At 32.7% G+C, this 22811-nt stretch overlaps 2 protein-coding genes across 5 annotated transcripts; one reads left to right on the top strand and one right to left on the bottom strand.

The window, feature by feature from the left end:
- Positions 1 to 366: 366 nt before the first annotated feature.
- On the top strand, positions 367 to 5074 carry LOC127718875 (integrase/recombinase xerD homolog). Of its 4 annotated transcripts, XM_052224929.1 has the most exons (3): positions 367 to 1342; positions 3381 to 3533; positions 4914 to 5074. In XM_052224929.1, the coding sequence occupies exons 1-3, from the start codon at positions 532 to 534 to the stop codon at positions 4928 to 4930; spliced, it is 981 nt and encodes a 326-aa protein (XP_052080889.1). In that variant the 5' UTR covers positions 367 to 531; the 3' UTR covers positions 4931 to 5074. The 4 variants fall into 4 exon arrangements, 3 of the variants coding, with proteins under 3 accessions (XP_052080889.1, XP_052080888.1, XP_052080887.1); XR_007989991.1 differs by having other exon boundaries at positions 367 to 3533; XM_052224928.1 differs by lacking the exon at positions 4914 to 5074 and having other exon boundaries at positions 367 to 952; positions 3372 to 4904.
- A 1361-nt stretch (positions 5075 to 6435) lies between these two features.
- LOC127718910 (uncharacterized) lies at positions 6436 to 21015 on the bottom strand. The gene is made up of 4 exons (XM_052225003.1): positions 20883 to 21015; positions 17669 to 17857; positions 16091 to 16198; positions 6436 to 7431 (listed from the first exon to the last, which is right to left on the bottom strand). Exons 2-4 carry the CDS (start codon positions 17855 to 17857, stop codon positions 6907 to 6909), a joined length of 822 nt encoding a protein of 273 aa, XP_052080963.1. The 5' UTR covers positions 20883 to 21015; the 3' UTR covers positions 6436 to 6906.
- Between the last annotated feature and the right edge of the window lie 1796 nt (positions 21016 to 22811).

Genomic DNA, 22811 nt, shown 5'->3' with positions numbered 1-22811 from the left:
AAGTTATATCAATCATGATAACTTCATGCTAGAATTTTAGCGCTAAAATTATAATAAGATATCTAGAATTGTCATTCGAGGTTCGCCTATCCGACAGAAAGGTTCGTTTTTTCTTAAATCGCCACTTGGTAAAATGTCCGAATCTTCTCCACGTCTGGAATTGAATGAAGACATACTACTCGAAGGAGATAATAGTTTACCGCCACCTAATATTCATAAAGCAGCTGATAAGTCGTCTGATTTGGTAGATACTGTAGAGCTTTTTAAGACAATTTTAGACAGCAAGTTAGGTGAGTTGAAATCTGAACTCATACAAGAACAAGATTGCCTTAAGAGAAAAATTAAGGAGGACGTCACTCTAAAAAATTAAGGGGGAAGGAAACAGAATTCAGTACACCTTTAACGAGGAATTATTAGACACTGTTAATAAACTTTCAAAATTCATCCCTAACTCCAATACTCAAGCCTATAGATTAGTTCTTGACATAACTGATAAGATCAAAAGCCGTAATAAGAAAATACGCATAGCTGATGCTTCCCCTGCTGGTTGGGGAACCGTTAGGGAATACGAATCCAATGCCGTGGCTTCAGATTCTGAAGATGAGAGAAAGATACGACAAGCTGAGACCAGAGCTATCCGTACCTCCAAGGAGAAGTCAAAATCTCGCCAGCAACCTTACCCAAAAAATCCGCCTCGTCAACAACCTGCGGAATCTTATGGTAACCCTGCTTACGCTCAGCATTATCAACGTAATCAGCAACAGCCCTTTCGTGGGAGCTTCGCAAGGCGTGAGCCTTGCTCAATCGACACGTGCCACTACTGCAAGCAACAAGGCCACTGGAGAAAAAACTGTCCTCTTCTCGCCAGTCTCAGGTCATCCAACAGCAACTCCACAACCTACCAGAAGTAGTAAAGTAGGGCCTGAACGTCACTCTCCAGTCATTGTGAATGATAAGTATTTAGACACTATTAATGACCAATTTTCTACATGTTTTGTTGATAACGATTATATAGAATCTTTTTTAGATCAAGTTCAATATTTTGAAAATTGTCAGTCATATGATAAATTTAAAGGGGTGAAAGGTAGATTAGCTTGTCATGTAAAGTATTGGGAAAATATAGGTGCTTGTCCTTTTGTGCTTGATACAATAAAAAATGGTTATGTTATTCCATTTATAGATACACCTTTTAAAATGTACCACAGAAATAATAGATCAGCACGGCAGAATACTGAATTTGTCACAAAGTCAATTGAAGATTTAGTTCAAATAGGTTGCGTAATTAAAGTGCCTTTTCAACCATATGTGGTAAATCCATTGAGTGTTGCTACTCAAAAGTCCGGTAAGAAACGACTTATTTTAGATATGAGTCAATTGAATAAACACATAAAGCGCGAAAAAATAAAATTTGAGGATTGGAAGTTAGCTATACAATATTTTGACAAAGATATGTATCTGTTTAAGTTTGATTTAAAATCTGGTTATTTTCACTTAGACATATGCTCACAGCAACAGACTTTCTTAGGTTTTCAGTGGGAAGGTCAATTTTATTGCTATACTGTTTTAGCTTTCGGAATTACTACCGGTCCGTACATTTTTACTAAATGTTTGAGGCCACTAGTAAAATTTTGGCGTGGAAACGGTATAAAAGTTGTTTTGTATTTAGATGATGGATTTGGCATGAGTCCAGATGAAAATACATGTAATGAGCAATCGTCCTTCGTAAAAAGGTCTTTGATTGATGCTGGTTTCCTTATTAACGAGGAGAAGTCTGTTTTTAAACCTGTTACCGAGTTAGAATGGTTGGGAATAGTTTGGAACTCGAAAGAATACAAATTATCTATTACTCAACGTCGAGTTGACGATTTGATTTTCTCATTGAATGTAATTTTGGCTAAATTTCCCTATGTTACAGCTAGATCTTTAGCTCAGGTTGTAGGTAGAATTATTTCTATGACTCCCGTAATCGGAAATGTGGCTAGAATTATGTCAAAGTTCTGTTACATGGAAATTGAAAGTAGAATTGGGTGGGATATTCCCATTACAGGGTACAAACCCGTCGAGGTTTTATCAGAGTTAAAGTTCTGGTTAGAAAATGTCACCATGATTAACTATCGTAATTTATGTCATTACAGTAAATCTTCTGTTGTCATATACTCAGATGCTAGTAATATTGCCGCTGGTGCATACACCGTTGAATTAGAAAATAAGATTTTCCATAAGATGTGGACATGTAGTGAAACGGTACAAAGCTCCACATGGAGAGAGCTGAAAGCTATAGAGTTGGCCCTTTTTTCTTTTAAGAATAGTTTCACAGGAAAAACTATAAAGTGGTTTACTGACAATCAAAATTGTGTCAAAATTGTTAATTCGGGAAGTATGAAAGAAAATCTTCATGTTATAGCAAAATCTATTTTTTCATTTTGCATTCAAAAAGGAATATCAATTGACATTCAATGGATTCCCAGAAAAGAAAATGAAAAGGCTGATTATATCAGCAAAATGGTTGATTTCGAGGACTGGGGAGTCACACATATATTTTTCAATTTTTTAAATGATATGTGGGGTCCTTATTCGATTGACAGGTTTGCAAGTGTCGAAAATAGAAAAGTTATGAGATTTAACTCCTTATTTTGGCAACCTGATTCTGAAGCAGTTGATGCATTTTCTCAAGTTTGGACCAATGAAAATAATTGGCTAGTTCCACCAATTAATCTTGTGATACGATCGATTAAACACATTATAGCTTGTAAAGCTCGAGGCACGTTAGTTGTGCCTAAGTGGATTTCTGCTGCATTCTGGCCTTTGATATTCGATAAACATCTGATTTATCAAGATTACGTAAAAGATGTTATTGTGTTTAAAAATACTGATGGTATTTATAAGCAAGGTTCGAATAAGAATACGATATTCGGAATTGAACCGTTTGGTTCGCCAGTTTTGGCTGTTTTGCTAGATGCATCTTAGACATGGCCCTAATATATATAGATATATTTTAGCAGGCATGGTCTGTTTGTGACATGGCCCTAATATATATATAGATATATTGTAGCAGTCATGGTCTGTTTGTGACATGGCCCTAGTATATGTATATTGTAGCAGGCATGGGTGTTTATGTTGACATGGCCCTAGTATCGGTAATGATATTGTAGCAGGCTTGGTTTTTTATTTGACATGGCCCTAGTATCTATAATGATATTTTAGCAGGCATGGTAATTTGTTTTACAGTTTATGGCCCTAGTATCTATAAAGATATTGTAGCTGGCGTTGAAATATTTGAATATATATTATATTTTACTGTGTATAGAAATCTGAAATATGCTAATAATTCGTCCTCTGTATATGTATATAAAATGTTATTGCAATTTTACGTTTTTCAGATATTTTTTCAGTAGGACATTGGTCAGACTTTAATTCACAAGTTGCCTCTAATAATGATCTCAGCAGTTTGTTCAAACAGTTACCAGAATTCCTTCTTTCGTCCAAGGCTGCGAGTACTCAGAAGAAATATAGATATGCCTTCAATTCATGGTGTAAGTGGACTAGTCAATATTCTTTTTCACCATTGCCAGCATCTCATTTACATATTTCTTTATATTTAATTCATTTGTCTGAAACTGCAAAATCGGTTTCAAAATTAAATGATGCTTTTTACGCCATAAAATGGGCACATAAATTAGCTGGCGTTGCTGATCCCAGTGAAAATAATCTAGTTGCATCTGTTCTTGAAGGGGCTCATAGAAAAATAGGTCATTCAGTTGTCAAAAAAGAACCTATCACACCGCATATTTTGAAAAATATTGTATGTAAATATGCTAATAATACTTGTAATTTAAAAGATGTAAGAATAGCATGTATGTGTTTATTAGCCTATGCTGGCTTTTTAAGATTCTCCGAGTTAGCTAACTTGAGAAGGTCTGATATACAGTTTTCCCCTACTTACCTTACACTTCATTTAGTCAAGTGTAAAACTGATGTATATAGGGAAGGGAAAGATGTTGTCATTTCAAAAACAGGGAATATTACATGCCCGGTAGATGTACTTCAGCGTTATCTAAAGTTAGCTAACATTCCTGAAGAATCGAATGATTTTATTTTTAGATCTATTTGTTATTGTAAATCTTTGAATATATACAAACTTAGAAAGAGTAGTCATATTTCTTACACCAGAGCCAGAGAGTTATTGTTATCTGCACTTGACAGTTTAGGTCTTGATAAAAAACAGTTTGGCTTACATAGTTTGAGGTCAGGAGGAGCTACTGCCGCGGCAGAAGCTGGAATAGATGACCGGTTGTTTAAGAAACACGGGAGATGGAAAAGTGATAAAGCCAAAGATGGTTATGTTAAAGAGAGTATACTCAACAGATTGTCAGTATCTAAGAATTTAGGATTGTAATTTATATTGTTTGTCCCCCCTTTTTCTTTATGTCCCTTTCTTTATCAATCGAAGCTTTCTGTGCTGTCGGGGCGAGCTGATAACCAAAAACTGTGTTGAGTTTTTACTTTGTAAATGCTTTATGTTCGTTTGAAGTATTGAATAAGAACATAAATGTATTTATAAAGGTTACTCGGGAACACGTGTATTTGTTTACTTTTAACACGTGTGTTTAAATCAAAACATGTTTATGTTTAATTTGATTGGACCATCAGTAAGTTATTACCGGTTTAAGTTATATCAATCATGATAACTTCATGCTAGAATTTTAGCGCTAAAATTATAATAAGATATCTAGAATTGTCATTCGAGGTTCGCCTATCCGACAGAAAGGTTCGTTTTCCCACCCACCCACCCCTTTTATTAAGACTTCATAGGAATGTGAATCAGTATGTTATGTAGAAAATAGTTGATAAAATACATGTATGTAAATCGAAATGATTTTTTCTTCAACTTATAGAACATTTTTCTATTGTAGATTGTGTTTATATGTGATGGCAGCGGTCGATGACAGCAAATTGGACATTTGTTTATTGTTTATAATAAAAATAAGCTTTCTGTGCTGTCGGGGCGAGCTGATAACCAAAAACTGTGTTGAGTTTTTACTTTGTAAATGCTTTATGTTCGTTTGAAGTATTGAATAAGAACATAATGAAATTAATGCACAGGTACAATGCATAACAATGGACAAAACCTGTTCAACTTCTTTTTAATCTGAGCATGCAAATTGAAGATTATGTTGTATATTTTAAATTAAACACTTTTTCGCAGACAAAAAACACTTATTATGAGAGTCCCAGACACTATATTAGTTGACAGTTTTCCCACTAATTCCACGTGTTTTTCAGTGGTAGCCCACAATGCATTGTAGTTCACTGAGTCGATTGGTCAGTTTTTCAAGGCCATGTTTACCTTCTATTTGGGAAATTAATATGCAAATATATTCTGACGTCAGGAAATCTACAATTCCCGACCTGATAAACAGTTACATTTACCAACAACAATTACTATTCTTCTTTAAAATATAAATAAATGGGGAATGTGTCCATGGGATACATAATGATGCTCCCGCTTGCACATAACGTTTTAAAGGGACATACCTCTAGAAATGTAAAAGTGATGCTACCCAAATTCGTACTTGATTTGAGTTTTGTGGTTATAAGCATTGTGTATAAGTTTCATAACACTTGATTTAGGCAAACTTAGTTAGAGAACGGAAATGAAAAATTCAGCAGTGTTTCCATTTGTAAAGGGACATAACTCTGAACGGTAAAAGTGACGCATCCAAATTCAAATTTGATCTGTGTTTTATGGTTAGAAGCATTGTAAATAAGATTCGTAACATTTGGTTTCGGCATATTATTTATATTTAAAAGGGGTGTTACCCTAATATATCTTCATTACTCATTTTTAACTTTTTCATAGACACCAACTAGAATTATTATTTGACCTAACCTAACATTTACCCGCCACATATCTTTTTCAACTATGTTTTTATGTTTGTTCTCTCCTGCTTTGTTGACAGTTGTCTCTTTGTCGTTTTTATTTTGACTCTATTGTTTGGTGTCTGTTTCTCTATGACTTAAAAGTTTTTTAATGTTCAATTTTTGTAAAGGGTAAGGTATTGGTATGACATGTATAAAAATACTGAGCTGCTTACACTTCTAGTTCACAGGTTTTTTTTTAAGTTCGTGTTTCTCATTTTTAACACTGGTTTACCCTGTCGTGCTTTGTGGACAGTTGTCTCTTTGTCATTTTTTTAAACCATGGTGTGTGGTGTTTGCTTTTACTTGACTAGTGACTTTTTTTAATGTCCCTTTTTTGCATATAAAATATTATTTTGTTCGCTCTGATATATGAATAAAACCTTTCATTGCTTTATTTGTACTGATTGTAGCAAAGATCGAACTAAAGTTCGATATATAGTTCACCTCACTTGTGTCAGAGTTATGCCCCTTTATATTCGGAAAATATTGTGTAATAAAATTCTTTTACAAACATGTACACATACATTTTAATAAACATGAGAATAAAGAACACATATATGTATACATTGTAATCATTTTTATCATTCATAGTATATACAAATACAAAAGGAACAATTGAAAATCCAAATTGTTCAAAGTAGCCGACATGGCCAAGGAATGCCCTAAAACGTCATGATATGATAACAATGAAGGGTTTGGGTTTGGTTAACAGAATAGTGAATAGTGTAAATTTGACAGAAAGTTGGACCACAAAAATAAAGAATAGAGAAAATAGGCCCCAAAAAAATAAAGAACAAAGAATGATGGGGAACGAAAATATAAAGATTTGAAAATAAAGGGCAAACACATAAAGAATACAGAAACTTACATAAAAAACAAGGAATACAGAAAACTGACATAAAAAACAAAGAATACAGAAATGAAGACCCCACCATTCCCCACCCACCCAGACCCTCCTAATGCACTAGCTGGCAGTACAACAGTTTATAAAATATATTTGTCCAAACTAATGTAACTTGTCCCCATCCAGTCATCAAGAGATGCTTCGCCATCTTCAAATTCTGGCAGCGGACTTGTGTTGTTCGTTGGAGCTCGTTCCTCCATTTGTATGTCGGAACAAGTACCTGTCGGTACCTCTTGCGAACTCCTGAAGTAGGTCAAATCTTCAATATCTCCGTGATCATCCTGTTCGCCTCCTCGTGAATACTCTATGGTGTCATTACTATCTGTTTTAATCTCAACTTCTAATGCTTCATATGTTTCTTGTTGCACTTGCATTTCAAGCATATTTACGGATGTTACGTCACAGTTATTAAATTCTGTCATTATACAAGCAGTGTTCATTGTCATTTCTCGACCAATTGCAGGAATTTGTATTGGTTCTTCGAGGTGATTTGAGAAAACACCGACGTTTCCAAGAAGTTTTTCGGTAAGCCTGATCTTTTCTTGTTCTAGTTCTTGAACCTGCGACCTTAGTTGCTGATTCCTTTCTCCCAAATCGTCCTTCAACTAAAATAGATAATATTTAAGTTATGTTCTAATTGTAAAAAGTAACCCACAGAAACCAGTTCATCATCGTTGGACGTATTATGTTTATCACGTTGTATATATCCGTCTCTAGTTTTCATTGTTGTTTCCTTAACGTCCAGTCGTAAATATTTCATGATTATTCAGGACGAGAGAAATTAACAATAACCACAATGGGTAGGTTCTGAAAAGTGTGTAAATCGAAATTTAATGCCACTCAAAATGGAGGATGTTTGATAGGGAATAAAATGTTTTGACCTACGGACCCAATTTTGAGATCAATTAATTATTTACTATACAAAATGGGGAGATGAGAAAATATAGAAACACAGAGAAGAAATACATCGCCTTAACAAATACCACTGATACTTCTTAATTTGTTAAAACATTTTATCCAAAATAAGGTAGTAGAGTTTTAATTGCCTGTAATTATTCGGCAGATATCATAGGGAGCTCAATTCAAGAAGAACATGCGTTAATCAATAACAGACAAATCGTGGGTTCAACCCCGGCCGGGTCAAACCAAAGACTTGAAAATTGGTATTTGCTGCTTCTCCGTTAACCACGCGGCATTCAGGAGTAAGAGCAAAGACTGATCGGCTCGGAGTCTGAATAATGTGTTCGGGTAGGGTGACATGTAATCCTGCGGACTGTTACCTTGTGAACTAGCATGTAAAAAAATCCGACTCAGCGTGTCGGTCTAGTACAAGGAAGGTTTATATTCATATCACATGATCATGTTCTCGCCCTGAATATACATTTAATTTGCCACTGGATTTTAAACAGCCACCCATCCATCCATCATTCACGATGATGTTTTTGTACAATACAGATTTAACTGAATGTTAAATAAATAGCAATTGTTTTATTATTTATTGAATACTTTAAAATATTTTGTACCGATAATCGACTTAAAAAATTGAACGGTTTTTCTTTGTGTGAGTACGATTTTGAAGACACTAAAAATAAAATGCTCCGCAGGGCGCAGCTTGATACGACCGCAGAGGTCGAACCCTAAACAGTTGGGGCAAGTATGGACACAACATTCAAGCTTGATACAGCTCTGAATTTGGATTGTGATTAAATATTTGACACAGCATAGGTTTCTGACACAGAATGAATGTGGTCTAAGAACTTAAAAATTTTAAATTGGACATTCACCTATTATGGTCCAATATCCAAAATCTAAATACATGGTTAGATTCAGCATATCAAAGAACCCCAAGAATTCAATTTTTGAAGAAATCAAACAAAGTTTAATTTTGGACCCTTTTGACCTCAATGTGGACAAAGTTGATAACGGGGCCCAAAAATCAAAAATCTAAATACATGGATAGATTCAGCATATCAAAGAACCCCATATATTCAATTTTTGTTGAAATCAAACAAAGTTTAATTTTGGACCCCGATTTGGACCAACTTGAAAACTGGGCCCATAATCAAAAATCTAAATACATGTTTAGATTCAGCATATCAAAGAACCCTAAAAATTCAATTTTTGTTAAAATCAAACTAAGTTTAATTTTGGACCCTTTGGACCTTAATGTAGACCAATTTGAAAACGGAACCAAAAATTAAGAATCTAAATACACGGTTAGATTCGGCATATCAAAGAACCCCAATAATTCAATTTTTGATGAAATCAAACAAAGTTAAATTTTGGACCCTTTGGACCTCAATGTGGACCAATTTAAAAACGGGGCCCAAAATCCAATAAAATGCTTCGCTGGGGCGCAGCTTGATACGACCGCAGAGGTTGAACCCTGAACAGTTGGGACAAGTATGGACACAACATTCAAGCTTGATACAGCTCTGAATTTGGATTGTTATTAAATATTTGACACAGCATAGGTTTCTGACACAGAAAGAATGTGGTCTAAGAACTTGAATTTTTTTAATTTACCTATTATGGTCCAATGTCCAAAATCAAAATACATGGTTAGATTCAGCATATCAAAGAACCCCATATATTCAATTTTTGTTAAAAATCAAACAAAGTTTAATTTTGGACCCCAACTTGGACAAACTTGAAAACTGGGCCCATAATCAAAAATCTAAACACATGTTTAGATTCAGCATATCAAAGAACCCCAAGAATTCAATTTTTGCTAAAATCAAACTAAGTTTAATTTTTGACCCTTTGGACCTTAATGTAGACCAATTTAAAAAACGGGACTTAAAATTAAAAATCCAAATACACAGTTAGATTTGAAATATCAAAGAACCCCAATAATTCAATTTTTGATGAAATCAAACAAAGTTTAATTTTGGACCCTTTTGACCTCAATGTGGACAAAGTTGATAACGGGGCCCAAAAATCAAAAATCTAAATACATGGATAGATTCAGCATATCAAAGAACCCCATATATTCAATTTTTGTTGAAATCAAACAAAGTTTAATTTTGGACCCCGATTTGGACCAACTTGAAAACTGGGCCCATAATCAAAAATCTAAATACATGTTTAGATTCAGCATATCAAAGAACCCTAAAAATTCAATTTTTGTTAAAATCAAACTAAGTTTAATTTTGGACCCTTTGGACCTTAATGTAGACCAATTTGAAAACGGAACCAAAAATTAAGAATCTAAATACACGGTTAGATTCGGCATATCAAAGAACCCCAATAATTCAATTTTTGATGAAATCAAACAAAGTTAAATTTTGGACCCTTTGGACCTCAATGTGGACCAATTTAAAAACGGGGCCCAAAATCCAATAAAATGCTTCGCTGGGGCGCAGCTTGATACGACCGCAGAGGTTGAACCCTGAACAGTTGGGACAAGTATGGACACAACATTCAAGCTTGATACAGCTCTGAATTTGGATTGTTATTAAATATTTGACACAGCATAGGTTTCTGACACAGAAAGAATGTGGTCTAAGAACTTGAATTTTTTTAATTAATCTATTATGGTCCAATGTCCAAAATCAAAATACATGGTTAGATTCAGCATATCAAAGAACCCCATATATTCAATTTTTGTTAAAAATCAAACAAAGTTTAATTTTGGACCCCAACTTGGACAAACTTGAAAACTGGGCCCATAATCAAAAATCTAAACACATGTTTAGATTCAGCATATCAAAGAACCCCAAGAATTCAATTTTTGCTAAAATCAAACTAAGTTTAATTTTTGACCCTTTGGACCTTAATGTAGACCAATTTAAAAAACGGGACTTAAAATTAAAAATCCAAATACACAGTTAGATTTGAAATATCAAAGAACCCCAATAATTCAATTTTTGATGAAATCAAACAAAGTTTAATTTTGAACCCTTTTGACCTCAATATGAACCAATTTGATAGCGGGGCCCACAAATAAAAATTCTAAATTCATGGTTAGGTTCAGCATATCAAAGAACCCGATATATTCAATTTTTGTTGAAATAAAAAAAAGTTTAATTTTGCACCCCAACTTGGACCAACTTGAAAACTGGGCCCATAATCAAAAATCTAAACACATGTTTAGATTCAGCATATCAAAGAACCCCAAGAATTCAATTTTTGTTAAAATCAAACTAAGTTTAATTTTGGACCCTTTGGACCTCAATGAAGACCAATTTAAAAAACGGGACCCAAATTAAAAATCTAAAACCACGGTTAGATTTGGCATATCAAAGAACTCCAATAATTCAATTTTTGATGAAATCAAACAAAGTTTAATTTTGGACCCTTTTGACCTCAATATGAACCAATACACCTTTCCATTTTCTACTGGTATGCCCCGCCCCCCTTAGCAACACATGGCAACCCAACATCCTAGGTCAAGCTAATCAACAAAATGGCGGTTATTATGAACATTGAATAATAACAAAGTAAAGAATTTGTTATAACAGATATAAATAAGAGCAATATATTGTTCATATATTTGTTTTTGTGTTAAAGTATGATGAAATAGTTACTCCTGAAGAGTTGAGAGATAAATTTATGACATTTTGAAGAAATTATGTCTATTTATACTGAAATAAAAAGAAACAATTAAAATACTTTTGCAAATTTCAAGCTATTAGATTACCCTCATTCCCCAAAAATATAATCTAACAACTAGATATAGAATATAATATTGCATGATTGATAAGATGAATTACAGATTTAATTAAGCATGGCTAATGAATGCTGATAAGTGTGTTTACTGTGTAGAAAAACACAGCATGGGTCAACTTATAAAACAAGCATCCTTGCTCCAGTAGCTATTAGATTATTTATCAAATAACATTTAACCGGTTTTCTTTTTTAATATCCATAGATAACTTATGATAATTAAAATTCTATCACTAAGTAAAAAATAAAGAAGAAAAGAAAATTAATTTATTATTTGCTTACATGAATATTTGGTCATTGTAGTTCTTCTTTGTTTTAAATTTATATACGCCTCTTGTCCTTAACAGAAATCTTTGCACATTGTACTCACCCTTTTTTCAAATAAAGAAAATAAAATATACCGGATACTTCTAACTTCCTTTCATTTTTTTAATTCATACACAAAATTTGAAAAAGGTCAAGTACAATCAGCAAATACTCTCACAGTAGACCAAAGTCATATCAAAATTAAACATCATCTTACTTGTTATGAAGCATCTATTGAAATATATTTTTTTATTATTATTTCAGTTTCCCCTCTGTCTTATAACAAAATGCTAGCGATGAGGGCATTACAAACGTAAATACTTTCATTTTTATACATTTTGTACACGAAAAGACTACAAATATCTGATTCACTACATCATTCCATGCAGACTTTCAGATCAGTAATTCTTATTTCCATCTCATTCCAATGATGTTGTATATAATTTTTCATTCAGATTAATTTTAAGGTGGGAAAACTTACATTATCTCTAAAACAATTTGATTGTTAAAGAACATGGAATAATTCTTGTATAAATATTATACTGGAAAATTAAAATTTTGTATAAAATCTGCCAATCCAAAAGATGATCAATACCCTGAAGTTTTCAGTTTAAACTGCTTCCAAGTACAAATATTTTAACATTTGAATAAAGTTGGGGATGAGTTGTTCTATGTAATTGAAATTGGAAAGGTGTCAATTATTTTGTTTCTAAATCTTTACTATATTATAATTGTAATTTCTAGAAATTTTACATACATGTACTAACTTACATGTTTTATTGTTTAAACTTTTAAATTAATGCAAAAAATATCTATTTCAACTCAGTTTGTACACCAATTGAAATCTTGTGTTTCAGAATATATATATTTTTTTTATTTTTCAAAATAGCATGTAAACAATATTTCAAAAACAATAAGCACTGCCATTATATTCCTTTTTAATTGATTTATAATAACTTTCATACATTGAAACAAAATTTTTATTGTTTCAAGTTGACAAATTGACCTTCCTCTACCCTCTAACATTGATTCCTTTCCCAAAAACAAATTCTGGACAATTTAATTGTGAAAATTTTAAGAAATGTTAGATCAAATTAACTGTTTAGATAAGAATGTTTGATCGAGGTTATGGCCGACAACACGTGCTGCTACCAAATGTTTACACATGTGGTAAATTTACCACATGTGATTGGTCAATTAACTGATGATTGACAGGAGAGTGGAAAGGTGTATTTGATAGCGGGCCCACAAACAAAAAATCTAAATACATGGTTAGATTCAGCATATCAAAGAACCTCATATATTCAATTTTTGTTGAAATCAAACAAAGTTTAATTTTGGACCCCAATTTGGACCAACTTGAAAACTGGGCCCATAATCAAAAATCTAAAAACATGTTTAGATTCAGCATATCAAAGAACCCCATATATTCAATTTTTGTTGAAATCAAACGAAGTTTCAATACTGGACCCTATCTTGGACCAACTTGAAAACTGGGCCCATAATCAAAAATCTAAACACATGTTTAGATTCAGCATATCAAAGAACCCCAAGAATTCAATTTTTGTTAAAATCAAACTAAGTTTAATTTTTGACCCTTTGGACCTTAATGTAGACCAATTTAAAAAACAGGACCCAAAATTAAAAATCTAAATACACGGTTAGATTTGGAATATCAAAGAACCCCAATAATTCAATTTTTGATGAAATCAAACAAAGTTTAATTTTGGACCCTTTTGACCTCAATATGAACCAATTTGATAACAGGGTCCACAAATAAAAAATCTAAATGCATGGTTAGATTCAGCATATCAAAGAACCCCATTTATTCAATTTTTGTTGAAATCAAACAAAGTTTAATTTTGGACCCCAATTTGGACCAACTTGAAAACTGGGCCAAAAATCAAAAATCTAAATACATGTTTAGATTCAGCATATCAAAGAACCTCATATATTCAATTTTTGCTAAAATCAAACTAAGTTTAATTTTGGACCCTTTGGACCTTAATGTAGACCAATTTGAAAACTGGACCCAAAATTAAAAATCTAAATACACTGTTAGATTCGGCATAACAAATAAATAAATGTGATCAATGATTTCACAAATCTAATGCGCCATACTGTGCAATTAAAGATTACTTCTTGAAATTTTTCGATATTTGAAATTTGAAAAAAAAAAAATATTTGAAGAATAATTCTTTTTTTTTTTCTGAAATCTGAAATGAGAAAAAATTGACCCCCCACAATTTCTTTTTATCCCCCCCCCCTTTTTTTCCCCCAAAAAATTCTTTCCCTCAAGATATGGTCATAATTCAAATTTCCAAACGAGTTGGCAACCATAATTACCCATTTAAATTTACCATAGTGCTAACTTAATCTATTTTATAATGGAATTAAAAATATAGTGTCAAATCTTTCATATGGATTTTTTTGTAAAAAAAAAAGATGCAACATTTGCAGATATTTTTACTGGTCTTCCTTTATAAATATGCATTTCTTTAAGCATAATTTAAAAGCAGTGTAAGGGAAGTAACCAAAACGTTGTATTTGGATTACCTCCCTTACACTGTTTTAAATTATCTTTATTGTTCATTAACCATTACTTTATACATAATTTAAAAGCAGTGTAAGGGAGATAATTTCAATGATGTATTTGATTTATCTCCCTTACACTGCTTTAAATTATGTTTTGTACTAAAGTATTTGTCCATTAACCAGGACAACCTTGTTTTTCCCCCTTTTTTGCCCCTAATTCCTAAACGGTTTGAGCCATACCCCCCAAAAGCAAATCCTAACCATCCCTTTGTGGTATGGAAACTTGTAGTATAATTTCAGAGAGATCCATACACCGTTCCACAGTTATTGTCTGGAAACTAGAAAATGCTTATTTTTGGCCCCTTTTTGGCCCCTTATTCCTTAACTGTTGGTACCATAACCCCCAAAATCAATCCCAACCTTCCTTTTGTGGTATTTAACCTTATGGTAAAATTTCAAAAAGATCCATTCACTTAAACTAAAGTTAGAGTGCGAAAACCAATGTGTCTTCGGACGACGACGCCGGACGACGACGACGACGACGAAGACGACGACGCCAACGTCATACCAATATACGACCACAAAATTTTTTTGCGGTCGTATAAAAACTTAATACACTATTAGATTCAGCATATTAAAGAACCCCAAGAATTCAAGAATATAACCCCATTGAAATTGATCAAGAAATAAGCAATTTATACGAAGTATCTTCTTTTGCACAATACTGTGCAATTGAATATTTCTTGCTATTGCGCAATACTGTACAATTGACAATTTCTTTTTTGCCCCTTTTTTGGCCCCTAATTCCTAAAATTTTGAGGCAATAACCCCCAAAATCAATTACAGCCTTCCCTTTGTGATATGGAACCTTGTGGAACAATGTCAGTGAGATCCATACACTTACACACAAGTATTTGTCTGGAAGTTACAAAAATGCTTATTTTTGGCCCCTTTTTTGCCCCTAATTCCTTAACTGTTGGTACCATAACCCCCAAAATCAATCCCAACCTTCCTTTCGTGGTATTGAACCTCATGGTAAAATTTCATGGAGATCCATTCACTTAAACTAAAGTTAGAGTGCGAAAACCAATGTGTCTTCGGACGACGCCGGACGACGCCAGACGACGACGACGACGACGACGCCAACGTCATACCAATATACGACCAAAATTTTTTTAATTTTTGCGGTCGTATAAAAATAAATTAAAAACGCATTTAATTATTGTTTAACGTCAGTGTGCGTGTACTGAAAGTAACAGACCAAAGAGAGGTAATTCAATCTTTTTTTCGTAGTAAAACTTGTTTGAACGAGATTAAGCTTTCTTTGTATGTCAACATGTAGTTACGAACAGCTATATAATATTAAACATAATAAAGAAAATGTGGTCTATCAACCTCCAACACTATTTGTCCAAATATACAAATACTCAAAATTCTTAACCCATATCATTAACTTTTACCATGTTCCTGTGACTTTATGTGGCAGTCATTACCATTTAGACTTACCATCGGTCAATAGATCTGGTATGATCGCAAATGGGACTGCTATCCAACAGAACCTTTAAGTTAATGACCCGGATTTCAGCATTTATAAATATGTCACGGTACAGTCTTCAAAGATGAGCAAAACCCATACCATGTATGTTATGAGTTTGTTTGTTTATTTAAACAACTTTAAAGACCCATATATGTACGGATGTAATTTCAATAAATAAAATTAAAATAAGAAATCTTTTTTTATTTACTTGTTTTTACCTGATCAAGATTGACTCTCTCTTGTTTTTTCTTTCCTCTGCACTTTCTGGCTGCAACCCTGTTGCTAGCTCTCCTGCCCCTGGCTTTTTCTTGTTCGTCTTTGGTTAACTGTAAAACACAAAATTTGTTCCTGTTTCAAGACAATGGGAAATCGAAAGAGGAGAGTTGTTCATGCATTTAACAGGAGGCTCCCAAGCGCCTGAATTGCTCACCGGGAATTTTTTGTACATCAATGACTATTTTGCTGTTTAAGATATATTAATACATGTTTAAACATGCCATTTAAATGGGTCTCTCTATCTATCATAGTTTCAGCAAAAAAAAATAAAACAGTTGGAATGACTCATCTGTTAAGGGCAATAACTCTTTCATACAAGGGGTTAACTGACAATTTTGGTTATTGGACTTATTAGTAGGTCATACTTTGTTAAACATGTTTTGCCTTTTACAAATTCTGTCTATCGATCATAGTTTTTGTAAAAAAATCAAAAAGTGGTAAAAATCATCTTTCAAGGGAAATAACCCCACTTAGAAATCAATTGATGATTTCTGTCATATTAAATTATTTGTAGGTCTTACTTTGCTTAACATTTTACCAAGTAAAGTTTCTTTCTATCTATCATAGCTTCAGAAAAAAAATTATAAACATAATAAAATTAGCCTTACAAGGGCAATAACTCCTATACAGCATCAATCGATGAATTCGGTCCTAGACTTTTTGGTAGATTTGACTTTGTTGATCATTTTTGCTGTTTAAAATTTCTCTTTATCTTCAATAGTATTTGCAAAGTACAGTGTACACTACACTTCAACGTTACAGTGATGACTGGATATGCAATGACTTGTTTTAAATTAAACGGGTTATACTCTCCATGTTTAAAAATAAATGGGGAATGTGTCCATGGGACACAGATGATGCCCCCGCTTGCATATAACGTTATAAAGGGATACAAATCAAGAAAGGTAAAAGTGACACTACCCAGACTTGTACTTGATCTGAGTTTTGTGGTAATAAGCATTGTGTATAAGTTTCATAACATTTGGTTAAGGCAAACTTAAGTTAGAGAACAAAAACGAAAAATTCGCCAATTTTCCATGTGTAAAGGGGCATAACTCTAGAACAGTAAAAGTGAGGCGACACAAATCAAATTTGATCTGTGTTTTGTAGTAATAAGCATTTCACATAAGTTTCATAACATTTGTTTAAGGCAAACTAAAGTTAGAGAACGGAAACGATATATTCAGCAATTTTTCCATTTGTTAAGGAGCATAACTCAAGAATGGTAAAAGTGTCCTTTCTACATGCATGTATACATCCCGTAAACTGTCAAACTCAGGTGGATGAACTAGAACTAATTTCTATACCGAAAGGGTACCTTCATAACCTTAGAGGGATTACGATATACTGTGTAACTTGTAAAAATTCTAAGGTGTCAATTATATTAATCCCATCTTTGAGAACAAATATCATTGAGGATACTTTTCAATGCAAAAATAAATTAGAAGCAAATATGCTATACTGCATTCATTATGGTCCGCCACTAGACCCCTCCCCCTGTAAATATCCTAATAACTTACCTCATTAGAACTGTGAGGACTTTTTTCAAAATCTACTCGCAACTCCTCTTTCCCCTCGGACAGTCTTCTCGACTGAATTTTCGCCCACAATTCCACTTTCAGTAGAGGCGTGATCCTTCCACTCTCCAGGGCCTTCCTGCTGGCGCTCATCACTTCCTCATCCGAACATGTATGAGTTGATGTCGTCATCTTCATTGCAAATAGAAAAAAATAGAACTTAGATGTTTGAACATTTATGCATTAACAAACTGACGACCAATTGATTCTTATTTCCCCTTTAAACCACAGGTGGTTGGGGCTTTGACTCCCTTTTTCTAGTTTTTTGGGGGGTTATGATTTTTGCTAAATTTTCTTTAATATTTCAAACCTATTTTCCGTTATCCTATGTGTTCTTCCCTATACATTTACCAATCGCTCGATACTTGAAGTTCAAATGTGCCGAACCACCATTACATTAATAAAACAGCACGTATGAAAATGACTTTTTAATATATTGAAAGATTAAACGTATAAAAACAAGAACACTTAAGTAAGGGAGAATTAGTTGAAATGAGGGGAAAATCTTAATTCCCTCCCAATATAGAGGGGTCCATGCCCAAGTTTCTCTACTCAGAATCAAATGATCGTTATCTACCCTACTAATAAAATGAATCAGAATTATTTTCGCAACCCGATTTTTTAAACTCGCATCACACCCTTTTTAAACACGCAACTGGATATCGATACTCGACGAATAGAAAATGAAAGGATATGGAGTAAATGTAAATGGGACAAAATCGCACTAAATACATAGAAAACATAGAAAATTATCAATGAACAGGGCTTTTATTCCTGTTCTTCATCTCGACAGTTGATGTAGGGTCCTCAACAATGAACGAATCATTCATACCCTACAACAAGGTTAAGACGGCCCCTAGCGTCGACTTAAGCGGTACTATTGATAAAAATAAACCACAGTCACATTCTTGTATACTGCTTTCATTTATATCATTTTAATGTTATTTATATTTTAAATAGATCAATTGTTGTTTGCTTAGCATCCAGTGGCAAATAGTTCATACATAATATAGAACGAGAACAGCATTTCAATTAATTGATTGATTGTTGTTTAACTCACACCCAGTGGCATTCGAAGATTTATTCACTTACACACATTATAATATCATGAATATACATAGATGAACATGGATACAAAACGTACAACACTAAACAAAAACTTCAATCAAATAACGGAAATTGATAGATTGACTGGTTGACAGCTTAAAGCCCTTTAACGAACATCTGATAAGTCGCAACGAGTGTCAAAATGAAGAACTAAGTCGTAACAAAAGATCTAAAATAATCACGAGAGGAGAAATACTAATTTTAAATTGATTTAAATATTTTAATAGTTGATTGCTTAAAATTCAGTGGCAAATAGTTCATGCATAATTAAGATAATAACAAAATTATAACTGCAGATTGAGTGTTGTTTATTTTACACACAATGGCAAACAGTTAGATGAAATTATACATCGATTGTAAATCAATACTGATTAAGGGCAGAAAATACGGCTGACACTGGAAAGAAAGAGGGCGTGGTAGATAGTAGAAACAATGTTAGAACTTTGCAACGGATTAGCTGAGACCGAAAGATTTGTTGCAATGTCCCTTTTTAGAATAGCTACCACTGCCCCTGCAATTTCTTTTTATCCACCGGAGCATTACAAATCGATCGCTCACAAGTATTTTTGCTGTTGCAAATCTATCAATTTCAAATTCCAAAAGCCGTGTTTTTCTTCAGAAATAAAACGAAATGATAATTTTGAATTACGTTTTGCAACTAATCAGATTCATCGCTTTTATTTTTTTGTTCTAAATTGTTGTTTTATGAAGTGATGAAGATTTCGAACTACGGTGTTATGCAATAAGTATTCGTCGCCTTCAATTTTTTACTACATATATATTTCATATGAAACTACATTTTTCAACTCAATACTTTGAAGGCATTTCAGGTTTGATTTTAAGTAACATGGTACCATTATAATCAGAATTATCACACATTTATATTTTTTTTTGGGGGGCGGTATATTTTTGTTGTGAAAAGTTCTCATTTTCTGATGATTTAAACGCAAGTGTATTTTTTTGTCCTGTAATTTGCTGTATATTTCAACAATATTAAATTGTTATTACATAATGTTCAAATCAGGAGAAAACAATAACAACTTAAGACAATCTGATGACTAAACTGTCATATTTGAAATGTTTATGTTATCACATGTATTACATGTATTTTCACATTAAAATAATGTTTTACACTAACAAATCGTATGAGCAGAGACAATAACACATTAAATAAGTTAAAATATTACAGATAAAGTTACTTAAAATTTTTTTTTTTTTTTTTTAATATCTAGAAAAGGGGGGTCTTTTCCCGAAGCGCCTGCATGTGCCTTTCAACACATGGTTTATAGTAAAATTCAACCATAAGCATGATAAATAACTTCAAAATTTATTTTGTTTTATATGTGATATTGTGTGAAATATAAAAGCAGATGCCGAATACTTATTGAATAATAATATCTACAAAATATTTAAAAATTTAGTTTTGAATTAATTTATTTCATAAAATAAAATAAAAAACAAGTTACTTTTAAACTACAGAAAACACTATGAACCTTCGTTTCTGTTTATGAAAACACTGCTCAGTAAAAATTTTGGCATTCTTCGTTTATTTATAGATCTAGAATCTAGTGTGCCGTGTGCCTTGTAATTATACTTGCGTCATATTCTCAAAGTCGAAAAGTCAAATGAAAAAGCAGGATTTACAAGGTTTGTACTCGTCGAGCTCGAAGTTACGGTACATTTTACATAATCAGTAAAATATTATAAGGTCATATGATTTTAGTCTACCCTCCCCCCTTTTTTACACAAATAATAAATAACTGCAGACCTCCGATGTAAAGCAGTGCCATGACCTTTTACTTTTTAAAAGTGAAATTAAAAGAAATATAAGCTTTTATGTCGTTATGTATTCATAATAAAGCTCAAATTTATTGACAAATGAAAATAATATAATAAGTCACTCTTTTTGCTTAATGAAATTATTTTTTTCACACAAAAACGCAAAAATAAGTTCTTTTTTTATTCTTTTTGAGCTAAAGATAAAATTAGTATTATTCAATAAACATGATATTAATCAAAAATCATTGAATTACTTAATAAACAAGCTTACCTTGTTAGCATTTAAACCACGTTGTTATTTTGTCGATCTGGCAAGTCCTGACATGATCCCAAGTTTGTCCAATTCTAGCAATCTGATTGGTTGTTTTCGTTACGATATATTTATAAATAGTATCTGACATTGTCGAGCGGTAATAAATAGAATTAGGTGTTTTCCACACGACAAGTGATTTAAAAATACGTAACTTTTTGACTAGATTTGTGTTTATATATAAATATTTATGTATGCAAAGAGGAACAACTCAGGGGTAACTTCAACAACAAAAAATATAAAGGCACCGAATTCGAAATTTACATGTTTTTGCATGCATATGTGAAAAAATGAAACTATCTATACTCATATATAAGAAAGCATTATGTTTATCTGGACCGAGAATTTCACAATCAACTAAGTATACGACATTTTTTCCTTCTGTGATGGAGTTGGATATGGGTCGTAGGGTTGTAGGGTTGAAAGGGCGATTGAAGGGGTGTTTATATGTTTGGTGATTTTTTTTTACATTTTTTCTTTACTCGCTCAGATGATTGATGTATTTTTCCCTTCAAATTTACCTCAAACTTGAGAATATGCAAAGTTCAGACATTTTTTAACAACTTATTTAAGATATAAATTTTATAAATTTTAACTCCTCTTTTGCTCCCTGGAAAGAAAAGTCTACAGAAAACGGAAACATCAAAACGCTGTATTACGTCGCATCCTATATATAGCCATGCGCTACGCCCTAGACAAAGAGTTTGTCCTTGAAATCGTTTTTCTTATGAAATAGAATACATAATTAAATATTTTTTCCTTAAGAAATCATAGCTTTATAACAACTAGCACATATATAATTAGATCGTTATATCATGGAAGTAATATTTAAATATTACTTCCATGGTTATATCTTATAACAGTAAATATGAAACACATTGTTAAACAATCAATTTACTGTTTGCAGGCAGATGATTAGCGAATGGGCCGTGTTAGATTTAATCCAACGTAGGACTTACGTTCTGTGGCAAATATTTTATTCATATCTAGGACGATCAAATGAACAAATAATAGAACAGTTTAGCATGTTTAGTGCATGTACGGTCAGCAAAACAAACTGTAATATTTGCATCAAGTCATATGTCTGAACCGACAAGCCCCGAAGGAAGAAACAATAAAAGAAAATAAAAACTTTTGTCCTACAGTTTGGAGCCATTTCTAAATATTGAAATCCTAATTTTTTGCTTTAGTAACATTATCTAGCAAACTGCTTATCAAAATGAATGGTACGTAAAAAAAGATAAGATAAGATATATTAGGCCTACACAAAATGTTGAAAGTATATATAGAGACCACATCAACAACCAACACACTATAGACGCCCCTTAAAATATGGTGGAGATAGACCAATTGTACGTGCGCACAAACGTGCTAGTACCCTAGATAAAAAAAAAAATGTTTAGAATAGAATGGTTTTTTTTATCCTGAACCATAGCATAATTTATGAAATACGTTCGAATTCAGTTTGAATGTCGGCCTTAAAGTCTATGTTACAAAAATAATGTTTTATTTTCAAAAACAAAATGAAATATTTTGGGTGTTTTTTGTGTTTGATCTCGGACAGAAAAAACAGTAAGCTGACGCAATTTCCTTTACATATTCTTGCATGGTCTCACTGTCTTTTTTGTTAAGTCCCTTATAGTCACTTCTCTGAGACTTTTGCAGTAACAGTTAATTCATTAGTCCAAGCTTCTATTTGTATGCAGACCCCAAAGAGTTGAATTGAAGTGCTGGGATATTGTAAACACTAGACACAATGCAGTACAACCCTTGCTAAACTGGAACGTCTTTGTGTGAGGTATACAATACAATACAATACAATACAATACAATACAATACAATACAATACAATACAATACAATACAATACAATACAATACAATACAATACA

The sequence above is a fragment of the Mytilus californianus genome, unplaced genomic scaffold, assembly GCF_021869535.1.
Source record: "Mytilus californianus isolate M0D057914Y unplaced genomic scaffold, xbMytCali1.0.p SCAF_10, whole genome shotgun sequence".
NCBI lineage: Eukaryota > Metazoa > Mollusca > Bivalvia > Mytilida > Mytilidae > Mytilus > Mytilus californianus.
Note: the sequence above shows the minus strand (reverse complement) of the source record. Positions and strands in the feature narration are given on the sequence as shown.